At 40.5% G+C, this 15,068-nt stretch overlaps 1 protein-coding gene across 3 annotated transcripts in view; it reads right to left on the bottom strand.

Annotated features, from left to right (window-relative positions):
- Positions 1 to 2,398: 2,398 nt before the first annotated feature.
- The window catches only part of LOC117528687 (protein sidekick-2-like), a 562,122-nt gene continuing 549,452 nt past the window's right edge, over positions 2,399 to 15,068 (bottom strand). For all 3 annotated transcript variants that reach the window (XM_034191315.1, XM_034191316.1, XM_034191317.1), the window contains 2 exons: positions 13,062 to 13,191; positions 2,399 to 3,503 (listed from right to left, as the gene is read on the bottom strand). In XM_034191315.1, coding sequence (XP_034047206.1) covers positions 3,099 to 3,503; positions 13,062 to 13,191 — 535 coding nt within the window. In that variant the 3' untranslated portion in view covers positions 2,399 to 3,098. The remainder of the gene's footprint in view (positions 3,504 to 13,061; positions 13,192 to 15,068) is intronic.

Here is a 15,068-nt window from a genome sequence, read left to right as displayed (position 1 = left end):
GATTCTGCAGCATGAAGTGGATGAAAGTCCAAAAATGCCCCTGGACAGGATGCCAGGCCATCACACCAATAACTCACATTTCATTAGGTCAAATCTAAATGCTGAACTCTGTTGTCAGAATTCATTCTCCAACAGGGTATGCATTATTTTTGCTGTTACTATAAGTTGCCGTGGTTTTGCTGTAGTGATAGATGGTGGCATTACAATGGCGTTGTGGTTAGCCCTGTTGTCTCACAGCGAGAAGGTCTTGGGATCACTACCCACCTGGTCCTTTCGGTGTGGAGTTTGCATGCTGTCTGCGTCGGCTTCCTCCGGGCACTCTGGCTTCCTCCACAATCAAACACATACTTATTTAGGGTCTGCTCCTTTCTCTGCCCCTGACCAAGGTACCACACGAGTTGGTTCCTGGGCACCGGACTGTGGATGCCCACTGCTCCTAGTGGTGGGATTGTGTCTGTTATTAGAATTGGTTAAAAGCAGAGGGCAAATTTTGTTGTATGTATTCATGTATGTATGTATGTATGTATGTACAATAAAAGGCCCTTCTTCTTTGAAGGCCACAAGGAGTTGTATTGAGAGTTTGGAAATTTAGGGAAAACATATCACAGAGCGAGCAGCACGGTGGCTTAGTGGTTAGCACTGTTGCCTCACAGCAAAAAGGTGATGGATCAATTCCCACCTGTGGCCTTTCTGTGTGGATTTAGCATGTTCTCCCTATGTTTGAGTATGTTCTCACCAGGTGCTCTGGCTTCCTCCCACATCCAAAGACATGCAGGTTGGTGAATTGGACACTAACATTTTTTCTGTGGGTGCGAATGTGTTTTTTTTGTTGATATGTTGCCCTGCGACAGACTGGCGTCCAGTCCTGGGTGTACCCTGCCTCACGCCCGCCCAATGACTGCTGAGATGGGCAGTGATAACATAAGTTCATAGTGGAGGTGGGATTGCTTCAAGGATTTGCTCTAAGCCTTTTTTTGTTGTTAGTTTTTGTGGTCAGGATGACAGACTAGATCACACAGGAGTCTCCATGGACTGCTGTGATCTGTGACGTAAGGAAAAGGTTGAGACATGACTGCAGAATGGAGGTATGCTCTGGAGAGAAGATGAATGAAAGTCCCTCAGAGCAAGACAGAGTGCTTTTGTATAAATATGGTTACAGTGAGTAGAGGTGGTGAAGGGAGATGACTTTAAACAGGGATTCAAGAAAAAAATATCCTTCTGACTGAAATTTTTTTCACAGCCAAATCGTAAGCGGTTCACCATTTTCCTTTTTATAGAAACCCTTTTGCGATTCAACCCTACGATTTAAGTTAAAACAAGGTGGAGACAGCTAAGAAAACAGCAAATTGTTCTCCTGATGAACATGATCATATTTCACTCATTAACCATTTCTGCTCTTATCGAAAGACTTTAAACTACAGATTATTGAAATACTTAAACATATTAAATATTTAAAGATATTTTAAGCAGATAGCTTTTCTAGAGCTTTTACTTAATTCAACACCAATTAAAATCTCTGGCCTGTAGACAGGGTTTGAAATTTTGGGGGGAGGGAGGCGGCTTTTTTTTTGGCTAAAGTGGACCTTTGTCAGCAAAGGTCTGGGGGCTGCTCAAATCCCACATAAAGTTTTTGGCTTTTGATGTCCAGGGATGCATTCTGGAGGGTTTTTAAATGGCTATTTTCTCATCCCAATCCCCCCAGTTTAGTTACACTGCTTAATGTGTGTTGAATTTGTATTTTCTTTTGCACATTTTCACCTTTTCATTCCCTTTAACCAAAATTAATATCACAACCTACATGTTTGTTAAGATTACAAACCACAAGAGTCGTAATCATTTTCATATTTATGGCTTCCATCGTGCTAGCTAACCTGATTTTAAAGCTAGAACCCCAAACAGACCCCGTAACGCTGAGCTTACACATTACATTAAAAAAAAGATATTTGTACTTCACATCCCACTTTAGTTATGCAGAAAAGTTAAAGTAAGCATTTTTTAATGGCTGATAAATTAAACTTAGTCCAGAATTATAGTAAAACTAAACATTTTAGTTGTTTATTTATTTATTTATTTATTGTCAAGAGTACAATGAAAAATGTTTGGGGGGGGGGGGGGCTCCAAGTCTGAACTTGTTGTGCGTCTGTTGACAACAGACCAGGGGAGGTGATGGTAAGGTGGTTAAGTGTTTGGCTTCGGACCAGAGGATTGTCAGCTCAAAACCCAGCCAGACTGAAAAATCACTAAGGGTCCTTGGGCCCTTGGAACCATGACATCGCCGTGTGAGTGTGTCTGTGTGAATGGGTGCATGTGAGGCATCATTGTAAAGCGCTTTGAGCTTCTGATGCTATATAAATGCAGTCCATTTACCAAAACATCAACACATTCTCTAGACTACTACAAAGGTGCTACAATGCTTTAATGTGATTCATAACATTGTCACTGGTGGAGTTCTGAAGATGTAGAGCTTTGAGCTGATTGATATAAATATCTGATGAACAATATGGGACAAGTACATAGTAAACACATAATGCAGTTCCAACAATGATTAGGCAGAGTGAGAATTCAAAGGCAGCAATCACTCTGTCGACCTACACTGACCCCAGTGTCTTTCTCCAAGTCCAAGTCTGTCTTCCACCAACAGCTGGTCTGCTACTCAAATGTCTCATCGGTCCACTGGAGTCACTTTAACCATTGTCCTGTCTCAGCACATCAAATGGGCCAAAGTCTACATTCTTCTTCTTTCATAAAGCTCTCATATGAAACAATAATAGTGCTTTTAAAAGATTTATTTTTTCTGATGCACAGGTTCCATTGCATCTTGAAGTAAATCGATGTGAGCAACGCATAAAAACTTTCAAATGATTGTCTTTTTTTCATAAAATACATACCACATGGATTAATCAACCACGCACACACACACACAAACAGCCATACCTATGTACACATTCTTCACAGAGGAGAAAGCGCTAATCTGCTGAATACTGGGCAACAGCTGTCAGTGAGACAGAAATAACCTAAACAACAAAATACAAATAAACCCACAAAAATTTAATGACTCGTCCTCAGGGTCCCGCTGTTATTGGAAGGAGAGTTGTGCATCAAACAAAAGAGGAGAAGCCCGCGGTAGGTCCCTGAGCGGCACAGCCCAGGCTGCTGGGGGGCCGGTAGAGGGCGCTGTGCTGGCTGGGGGGCTCGGAGGACAGCAAGGAGGGGGTGGGAGTCCGGCTTCCCTTTGACCTGAACAGAGTGCCCTGGCACTGGGGCTGTGGGGTTGCGGCGCTCTGCGGAAGGAGAGGTGGCAGAGGGGGCACGGGCGGAGGGTGCGGTCGCGACTCCTGTTCCACCAGCGGCTCAGGCTGGGAGAAGCCATAGGCTGGCGGACGGGAGACGCCCTTCTGCTGCCGTCGCCAGGAGTTGTAGTAGGTGGGGTCGCTGATATAGTGGTTGACGAAGGAGTGGGTCTTTTGCCTGCTTTGATCCATCTCATATTCGCTGTCGCTGCCCTGTGAGCCGGTTCAGACAGAAAACGAGCGTTAGAATACAAATCTTTTGACTAGACTAGAGAGAGAGGTAAGTCAACTACCGCCCACTCTAACGGGCAGTGGTGGGAACAGCGTTATCTTAGATAACGCTAATCTTCTAACTTCAAAGTTAAACATGTTAATGCTAAACAGATAATCTGCAAAAGCATTTAGCTGAGGCTACCACTCACCACAAACTGCTAACTTTTATTATATGAATTTAGCAAAATGCCTGAAAGACAGATCCAAAGTTCTGCAGTTTAAATATGGTGTATTAAATTCAACAGTCATTTCCGTTTAGTAAAGTTTATTTGCGTATTGGATTAGTGTATAAGCTCCAACAAGAACAAACATGTATGATTTTAGGGTTTGCAAATGTTTTTCACAGTTGAACATTATTTAAAAAAATGTTAGCTGACTTAAAGTTAGCAGAATTAAATTTAGTGGAAGCTAACTGTTCTGCTTATAGTTGTCAAGCTTAGCTGAAAAGCTAATGCCCCAACAAAATCATAGCTATGCTAATTAGCTGTTAGCCAATTAGCTGAACTGTGCCAACCACTGCTAATGGGTTACTACACACACAGGGTTCTGAAGGTAGAGGAAATAACAGTTGAGGTGTGATTGGGCCATCTGATACGTCGGCTGCTATTGGCTATCACGCCACGCTCTGTGATTGGCTGTGGCGTAACCGCAGAAAATGCGAAAAACAAACCAAAAGACTTGAAAAGTGAGACAAACTAGTTTCAAAATGTCGCAAATGTCGGGGTGGGAGTTTATCTCACCCCTGTCAAACCAATATGGAAACCAGGTATTTGCTTTGTGTGTCTGGAATTCGCACAGCAACTAAAAACATTTGGAGGTTTGAAACGTTGTAAACAAAGGCTGCAGCCAATCAGAGAGCGGCGTGTCTCATTCAATCAGCAAAATGTCCGAATCCTGACTAAAAGTCACGTGACCAAATAACCCAATATCGTCTCCTTTGCCTTGGCAACTTAAGAGTCTTCCAGCTTTTCTTGAAACTTCATTCATTCATTTTCTACCACTTATCCGCTTCACAGTGGCAGTTGACCAAGCAACTCATGCCACACTTCCCTATCCTCAGCTAAGAAACCTGTTTATGCTTTCCTAATATTAGTTATGTTCTGTACCTGAAGAACATGTTGCTCCATCAGCTGGAGATATGGGGAATAACGTAGCCCTTTCGCAGTAATGTTTTATTTTTATTTAACCAGGTTAGTCCCATTGAGATCAAGATCTCTTTTCCAAGGCAGACCTGGACAATTATTAAATTTCCAATTCACCTGACCTGCATGTCTTTTAAATGTGGGAGGAATCCAGAGCGCCTGGAGGAAACCCACGTAAACATTGTGACAACCTGCAAACTCCACACAGAAAGATCACAGGTGGGATTGGAACTAGGGTTGCCAACTCTCTGAAAAATAAATAAGGGACACCTCACCACCAGGGCCGACCGGCCGACTGACCATTGCCTTCACCCTTCCCAGCGTCTGTGTGAAACGATTTTTAACCATTTGACTGTTGACTTGACCCTGAATTTAGGTAGATGCATACATGCATTTGTTCTGATATGAACACATGGAAAACAAATTATTATTTAGCAATTTATTTTTAGTGCAAAATAAATTTTCACTCACAATTTCAATGAGCATTCTGTCTTCTTTAAAAATAAATCTCTGTAGTGCTATTGCTTAACTTAAAATTGTATAAATTAACAAAAAAAAAACAATAGAAAATTTGCATCATCCAAAACAATGTAACAGTGCACATTTACACATTTAGTGTAATAAAAAGTGCAAAAAATAAAGTCTGAAAAGTAAACAATACTGTTGTCGCGCACCTTTTCCACCCAGCCATTTCCCTTTTCTCATTCTCCCCTGTATTTTTGCATTCTTTTTTGTTTTTTTGTTTTTTTTAGGAGTAGTAGTAACGACGTTACAGACATTGCTGTCCTTAGGCTTATCTGCAGTGCCAGTGTCGGTGTCTGTATCGATATCAGCCATGCTGATTTGTTATTGTCGTCCAGCGACCGTCGTCGACTCATGACCTCGGTATCTTCTTGCGAGCAGATGTCCCTCGACCAATGAGATAAAAGTGATTCTGTATTGTCAACTCGTGTCTGTCAGCTCATTGGTGAAAAGCAGGAGAGAGGCTGGGATCAAATTTACCGTAAGTTTCCATATAAAGCGCCAGTCAATTCCATTGACATTTTACAGACTTTTTGATTCTCACAGAAATACGGGACAAACTGCGTCCAGTTTCAGGTCAATACGGAATGCACACTTTTATTTCCAAATAAGGGACGATTCTGTTTTTCAAGGGACGGTTGGCAACCCTAATTGGAACCCATGACCTTCTTGCCGTGACGTAACAGTGTTAACCACAAAACCACTGTGCTACCCAAATGTTGCAAATCATGTGACTTTGTTACCATTGGGAGGTAATTTATGAATCAGACATTGTGTTTGTAAATCCTGCAACTCAAACACTGAAAGAATTTGAGTCAGAGCAGGTTTGGATTTGGGACCAATGACCATATAATACCCATAGGAAAGCAACTAATTGTCCATAACATGCCTGATGATGCATTATTACATAATACCTGCAGGATTATGTTTGTCCTCAGTGACAAAACATGACAAATTGTTGTCTTCTCGATCAAATCCCTGCAATAAATCTTTGTAAATGTGATAAAAACAATAAGCCGTAAGCTGCCTGTTGCATTGCCAGAGTTTGTGGCAAAAGTTGAGCTTGTATTTACGTATAGTTCAAATTTTCCATTCTTATATTTGGGCAATTCTATGGTAACGGAATTACAACAGCAGCTAAATCTGGACATATGGCATCTAACCACGACAGATTAGCTCAGATTGTAATTCCGTTACCGTAGAATTGCCCATTTACATTTGAGCAGGCACGCAAACAGAAGAGAGATGGCGCTCTGCCTTTCACGTTTTTTCATCCCTGAAACTTCAAGATCAGAGTAACCTTTGGAATGGTATGACACCTCACACGGCTAATGCGACCCATCACAGTGTGACCAGGAATCAAACAAATTGGGAGCCCAACTTTTTATCCCATTGAACTACCTGCTCTACAATAGGGGTTGGAGTACCAATATTTGTATATGTGCTTCGGCCTGTCCATGTCCTTGGATAAAACATTTCATCTGCATTATCCCAGTCCACCCAGGTGTAAATGGGTGCTTGCCTTAGCTGGGGAAGCAACCTGCAAAGGACAAGTGTCCCGTCTAGGGGAAGTTATAGACTCTCATTCGCTTCACATGACTGTATCTGGGTTAAGTACCAGGCTGATGGCCAGTGTGGGCTTTAGCAATTCATCAATACAGCACACATAAATAATAGTGCAGCAGATAACTGAAAGAATCCTTCAAACGGTGACACAAGCATCAAATTCGGCACAAATACACTGTAGACATCATTCTTTTAAAAAACTGACTGGCCACTTGAATTTTGAATAGGTGGCCAAGAAGGGGTCAACTGAAGAAATATACAGGGGTCAAAATTTAAAAATGCTCCAACTACAACACATTATTTGTCTGGTCATAAAGATTCCAAAAAGGTATAAGTTTGGACTATCTGTGACTGAATATGATGGAGTTACAGGGTAAAAACTGGAATATAGTTTTGATTGTGTTGAGTGCTTGGTCTCCAAAGTAAAGGTCAAACAAGGTCAACACCCATTGGATTCTATGACATGTGAGATATGTCACTCCGTAACATGATAACTAAGCATGCTACATCATCCAAACTCTTTCTTTTTAAAAGCTTATTAACCAATAATTTGCATCACTTTTTTTAAAATCAAAACTAGAGCAACTTTAACTTTCGACCCCTGTACAAACTGAAATTGACCTTTGTCACCATTCTTACCCCATAACTCCAAAACATTCAGTCACAGATAGTCCAAACTGTACCTTTTTGGAATCTTTATGATCAGGCAAATAATGTGGTATAGCTTTCAATATGATTGGAGCATCTTTTTAGTTTGACCCCTGTATAATTCTTCAATTGATCCCTAGCTGGCTTCTTATTGAAAATTCAAGTGGCCAATCAGTTTTTTTCCAAAAGAGTTCATGTCTATGGATTATTTGTGCTAAATTTGATTCACCATTTGCAGGATTATTCTCTAAATATTCTCTTATCTGCTGCACTATAATATATTGGTGTATATAAATGGTAAATGGTAAATGGACTGCATTTATATAGCGCTTTTCCATCTGCATCAGACGCTCAAAGCGCTTTACAATTATGCCTCACATTCACCCCGATGTTAGGGTGCTGCCATACAAGGCACTCACTACACACTGGGAGCAATAGGGGATTAAAGGCCTTACCCAAGGGCCCTGAGTGATTTTCCAGTCAGGCGGGGATTTGAACCCATGATCTTCTGGACTCAAGCCCAACACCTTAACCACTAGACCATCACCTCCCCCTGTATAGACAGTGTAAATAGATAGTGTATAGACAGTTTTTGGTTCATCATAGTTACTGTGACAAGCGCATACTGTTGAAAATGTAACTTTTGTTGGCAGGTATCATTATGTACGTGGTTCAAGAAGCAGGGCTACAATTCTCCAGTGCTTTTCCTGTTTCTGCCCATCTGATAGCTCCCACTCTACTTAAACACTGCACGTTAACATGTTATGCAAGTCTGCATAATGCACAGGGGGACTAACTTACAGGGGAATCAATGTGCCTGTTCTCAAAGCCCTAGGTGGTAGATTTTTGATGCCAAATCCATTGCCCATACATGGACGCTCACTTTATTCCCTCATTCAGCAGATGAACTGCCCCTTTAAGGACAAACTGAGACTTTTTGGGCTTTGACGTTGGTATGTGCGGTCTGAATACACTAGTTTTTCTTGTGATTGTTCAAGTGCTTCATTCAGAGGACAGACTCTAACCAGTGCTCCGGGTAATACAAGTCTAAGACAACTGAGCTACACAAACTACAAAACACTAAAAAACTAACACAAATCTATTGCTGCAAATCTATTGACACTGGTGCTTTTCTACAGGGTAAAACCTTCAGAAGTAGACGCTCACCCGTACCTCTGTGGTGCACAGATATGATAAGTGTACACAAGTGTGTCCTAGAAGTGGACAGAGACATAGTTTAAGGGTTTCACAATTGTCCATGTGCTCATAATAAGCTCTCGCTCTTGTAAAACAGAAATGCTTTATGTGAGCAAAGCCTGCTGCTTCACAAAAACTACCACACAGTTTTGGTGCTTTCTGCGTGCCTGCTCTTGAGATACTACAGCCCAGCAGATGCTGAAGCACAATTTATTTGCACAAGTGGCAGGTTAACAGTGGGAGGCAATGCAAAGAAAAAGAATAACAGCAGTTTGTGTCTCCCAGGAGAGCTGTGTTTGTTCAAACCGAGCTCAACAATGTTTTGGCTTGTGCAGGTACCAAATAATTTGGCCGCGGACATCCGGCGCAAGTGTGGGAAGACAGATGTTCATGATCGGCTATATTCAACTTCTCTCGTTTTTTATCCGCCGCTCCTCCTCCTCCGCCTCCTAAACCCTCACTGGACCTCCCCGATCCACATACACACAAAGCTGCTCGGATCTGCAGCCCAGCAGCTCAGATTAACATGACATTTCCTGTTTCGGGAAAATTAATTAGTTGTGAAGACGTTCAAGGCATGAGAATTGGTCCCACACTTCTTTCCCATGGGGGGAATCAGAACAGAAGCTCAGATGTCAGCTGTGACTGGAGTCTGTTAACACAGGATATTTAAATCTGAGGTGATCCACTTGAGACAAGTTGTTCGACAAACTGTCAGTTTCGGAGCGTCTATTTCATTATTACACAGCAACATGTTTTTACACTTTTGACAGATGAAATGAACAGAACTTATAAAGAGGCTTTGTGGCTCATGTGAAGAGGCAGCTGCATTACCACCTATTATGAGCGTATCCATAGATGTCATCATATCAATGTGAATACAATACATCAAGGTCATAGGGAAAAGGTCAAATATTTGGCTAATGTCTCTGTTTGCTTCCCTGCTCCTCCCAGAACCATCATATGTAGATGACCATGAAGCCCAAAACTGCCCTTAAAGTGTTTTGTTTTGACAAAGGTCAAGGTCATTGGGATTGAAGGTCAAAATTATGGTTATTCGTTTAGATGTCCACTATTGCAAGATCAAAATTGCAAATGGTTATTCATTGCATCAAGATAATTCATGTCCAAGGTCAACATTTTAGTTTTTCACCCTGAATTAGACCAAATGTAGCACACATTTGCCAAAGGTCAACCAATGGGGCCAAGGTCATTTCTGCCTCTCTGTCTGTTGACCTACTCTTTCCAGGTTATTTTCCTGAGTTCTACCAAACTCAGTAGAGTGGATCTGGAATTTATTCACAGCACTTCACTTTTTCCACATTTTGTTATGTTACAGCATTAGTCCAAAATAGATTAAATTAACTTTTTCCCTCAAAATTCTACACACAGTACCCCATAATGACAATGTGATTTTTTTAATTTTTTATTTTTGCAAATTTATTAAAAATAAAAACCTAAGAAATCACGTGTACATAAGTATTCACACCCTTGGTGCAGTACTGTGTCGATGCACCTTTGGCAGCAATTACAGCCTCAGGTGTTCTTGAATATGATGCCTCCATTTTGTAATAAGGCTGTAACATAAAATGTGGAAAAAGTGAAGCACTGTGAATACTTTACGGATGCACTGTATGTCGATGATTGAGCCCAAAATTGCCTTTAAAGAAGTAATTTAATTTAAAGAATATAACTTTCAACCTGATTTGGACTAAATGTGGTACACACCTCGGTGCATTCCAGAATTGCCCTGGCAAGGTCAGCCATAGGTCAGTTACTTGAGTTTTGTCTGACTGTTATAGCACTGGCTATCTTCATGCTCATGGGGATTATTGCCTAGTACCACAGTACTCAAACTGTGGTGTGAGTACCACTTGTCGTACACTGAGTCATGGAGGATTTCTTTTTTTCTTTACAGAGATAAAAAAAATACATACAAGTACTCTGCACATACACACGAGAAAACATAAACCATAAAATTGGTATGCACTGAAATTATATTTAAACTAGGTTTTCATCTTAAAAAAGCCAAAACAACAAACAGCTCCAAAATTCAGTGGAGTCTTCCTGCCCTAATATCTATCTGTAGTGCAAATTTGGTGAGAATCCATCAAGTATTTTTGACGTAATCCTTCAAAGCCTGTATAAAGTGAAATCCTGATCCAGAATCCAGATCTGGATCACCTCCAAAATTCAGTGGAGTCTTTCATGCACTAATATCTATCTGTTGTGGAAAATTTTGTCAAAATCCATGTAGTAGTTTTGAAGTAGTGTTTTTTTTGTTTGGTTTTTTTTTTTTTTTTGGATGTAATCATTCAAAGCCTACAATCCAGATCTGGATCATCCCCAAAATTTAATGGAGTCTTCTGTGGCCAAATATCTATCTCTGGTGAAACCTTTGTCAAAATCAATCCAGTAGTTTTGACTTAATCCTGCTAGAAGACAGATAAATAAATTAATAAACGCTGATGATTTTATTACATCCTTGGTGGATGTAAACCCAGCCCAATCCATTCGGGGCCAGTGTTGTTGATCGAATGGTCCCCCTAATAGTGCAGCAGCTAAGAGAATATTTAGAGCAAAATCGTGCAAATGGTGATACAAGCACCAAAGTTGGCACAAATACTCCTTAGACATTACTCTTGGAAAAAAACAAAAAAAACAAAAAACAACTGGCCACTTGAATTTTCAATAGGCGGCCAGGTAGGGGTCAATTGAAGAATTACACAGGGGTCAAAATTAAAAATGCTCAAATTATTTTGAAAACTACACCACATTATTTGTCTGATCATAAAGATTCCAAAAAGGTATAGTTTGGACTATCTATGACTGAATGATCTGGAGTTAAGGGGTAAAAACAGCAAAAATGGTGACAAAGGTCAGTTTCAGTTTGTACAGGGGTCAAAAGTTAAAGTTGCTCAAATTTTGGTAAAAAAAAAAGATGCAAATTATTAGTTAACAGGGTTTTAAAAAGGAATAGTTTGGACCATGTATCATGCTTAGTTATCATGTTACAGGGTAACATATGTCACATGCTATAGAAACCAATAGACGTTGACCTTGTTTGACCTTTACTTTGGAGACCAAACATTCAACACAATCAAAACTATTCCATTTACTAATCGTATTAGCTCAACTAATAACTTGCATCACCTTTTACCAAAATTGAAGGAACTTTAACTTTTGACCATTGTGCAAACTGAAACTGACCTTTGTCACCATTTTTGCTGTTTTTACCCCATAACTCCTGATCATTAAGTCATAGATAGTCCAAACTATGCCTTTTTGGAACCTTTACAATCAGACAAATAATGTGGTGTAGTTTTCAAAATGATTTGAGCATCTTTTAATTTTGACCCCTGTGTAAATCTTCAACTGACCCCTACCTGGCCGCCTATTGAAAATTCAAGTGGCCAGTCAGTTTTTTCAAAAGAGCAATGTCTAAGGAGTATTTGTGCCAACTTTGGTGCTTGTATCACCATTTGCACGATTGTTTCAGTTATCTGCTACACTATAAAAATCGGTCCGTCCTGCCTTTACTGCCCATGTGTCATTTCTAAGAGTCAGCCGCGATCCACAGATTATCACCTTGTTTCTGCTTAACTGCTCTCCAGTCATCAGCTATCTTGGTGACAGATATCTGAAGCTTTTGTACAGAAATCATTTCCACATAAATTCAGCATTATTTCATAATAAAAGACGGGGGAAGCGATCAGAGTGCCACAGCAGCACATCTGAGTCTGATGTGCTGCTGTGGCACCTCCATCATTTTGGAGCATCAGTAGCAATTCATTGATTTTCGCTTTGTTTCTGCTTAACATTTTAAGCAGAAATGAGGCGATAATCGGTGCGCCGTTGCTGACGCTCAGAAACGTCACTGCTGAGCTCCGAAATGACGCATGCGCAGTGAAGGCAGGGTGGACCAATTTTTAGCGGTACCGTTCCGTTGGCGACACCAGCATTCAGAATGTATTGGCTGCACACCCCATGTGGGAAACATTCTTGACAAGAATTTATGCAAATTAGACCTCTAATTTGTGTCAGCATAACATACTAATTTCTTTTCAAAGGGTCAGACTTCATTATTATGCAAACATGTAGATCAAACAACTCTAAAAAGTAATCAACTCATCCTCTCCCCGGGGGGGAGCTACAGTGTAATTACCACGCTTTGACCATGTTTTGTTAATGAGATATTGTGTGCAGAAGAATCTGTCTACACAAACAGCTCCTGTCTATATTAGCAGGACACAAAAAAAATAGACAAAGAGAGAAAAGTGTTTTAAAGCTGGAAAGGTTCCCACTTTGTCCTCGAGAACTCTGCCACTTTGGGAAATTCAAAGAGTTGAGATTTTGACTTTTATTAATTGAAGTTCATTGCTGATTCCAGACATGGTGCTGTAAGGCGGGGTCGTCCTCTTACCTGAGAATCAGATATCTCAGAGGGTTTCTCAGTCAGACTGCTGCTCTCTGCTGGGATCAGGTCATTATACTTCGTGCTGACATCCTCATCTGAATAGTGGAGACTTCCAGGACTGGGCCTCGGCGGGGACCTGAACAGACAGAGAAAGAAAGAAAGAAAGAGAAGGAGAGAGAGAGAAAGAAGAAAAGCATGCAAGTGGTGGACAGGAAGCAAAAGACAGAAATACAGACCTAATGATTCAAAATATCTTCTAGCTTTCATTTTTTGGGGGATTTTTCATGCAAATGTGTGTTCTTAGTCATTATTCATACGTCTAAAGTTGCAAAAAGTTCAGACTTGTGCTGTTAAACAAATATTCAGTTAAAGCCATTTCATTTTTGCATATTTGATCTTGGAGTACCACAAGTGGAATCAATTCAAAAACCAGTGTGTGTCTTAAGCTTCTATGCACATGTAGAGGAATCCATTTGTGAACATTATGACTCTCTCTCGGCCCTCGTTTTCACTGCATGGGGTGGTTCCGGAAAGGACAGATTTTAACAACACAACGTGGAATTTTTTTTGTAACCTTTCCTGTGAAAAAGCTCAGGGAATAAAAATATCAACATTCCACATATAGTAAAGTTGTAACACACACACACACACACACACACACACACACACACACACACACACACACACACACACACACACACACACACACACACACACACACACACACACACACACACACACACACACACACACACACAGAAAAAAAACCCTGAAATGGTTCAGTTCTTCTCATCTTTCCTTCTCACCTTTGCAGCATGAGTCATGAGATGCACAATCAGGATCCTAGCGCAAAAACATCTTAATTAAAGGATCCTGAAAGGGTTAGAGCTAAATGATGGTACAGATTGAGGCAGTCAAAGATTTAGACCTTGTGCAGAATAACTACGTAACCAAGCATGGCCTTGAGCGCAGAGCATTTTAACATCCTTTTATGACTGCAGGTCAAGTAAAAAGACCGCATCTTCCTTTGGCTCCCAAGATTAAGTCTATAAAGTGAAGCAGACGGGAACATCTGTGCACACAATTATTTTCCTCTTCTGCAGCACGTCTGCTGAGACTGTTGGATGACAAATATGAACCGTGTCATTCCAGACACAAATTCAAGTTAGATGAATCTTTAAAAATATTTACTAACAATTTCCAAGAATGTATATAATTAGACATATTTGAGAAAAAGGATGCATTTCGTTGCACAAAAATCCTATTAATTGAGGAAATAAAATCCTTCATTTTGTTAAGGGTTGAACAAAGGGTATTATGTCTGAGGGTTCTATCTTTAAAATTAGACTTGAGATTAAAAACTCCTCACTCAGGGAGGAGGAGTAACAGGAAGACAGAGGACGGGAAGGAGAGGAACAGCAGTAGCCGGTAAACCAGTATTGATCAGTATGTCTGGTATTTATATTTATATTTACAAACTGTTTTTTCTTTTTTTACTTTTACTTTTGATACTCTCTGTGTTTTTACCCTGTGTGCTGCTATACAATGCTGCTGGAACCTCAATTTCCCTGAGGGAGTCTTCCCAAAAGATCAGTAAGGTTCTATCTAATCTAATCTAATTGTTTCAAATTTTAAATTTGTGGATTTAGGTCATGTAATAAGATTTCTCTACCACCATAGTATAGGATCAATTAGATTGGAAAAAAGAAGTTAGGATTCAGAACATGTTAGGTGAAAGAGAAATCTGAGGTGAGGGTCTGGGTTAAGGTCAGGATTAATGCTGTGGTAAGAATTGGTGCCAGGCTCGGTGTAAGAGATGGGGGAAGGGAATAGGGTTAATATAGGGTCAGTGGTTGACAAAAGGGATGGGGTTCACCTCAGAACGAGGGATTAAGATTAAAGTGAATTAGGGTTCAGATTCAGAAAAGGGTCATGGTTCGGGTGCCGGGTTGGGTTGGGGTTAGGACCAAGGGTTTAGGGTTGGGTTTGCTATTTGTAGTGAGGGTTAATATT

The sequence above is a fragment of the Thalassophryne amazonica genome, chromosome 16 (assembly GCF_902500255.1).
Source record: "Thalassophryne amazonica chromosome 16, fThaAma1.1, whole genome shotgun sequence".
In the NCBI taxonomy this organism is placed as follows: Eukaryota; Metazoa; Chordata; class Actinopteri; order Batrachoidiformes; family Batrachoididae; genus Thalassophryne; species Thalassophryne amazonica.
This window is presented reverse-complemented; position numbering and strand designations above follow the sequence as displayed.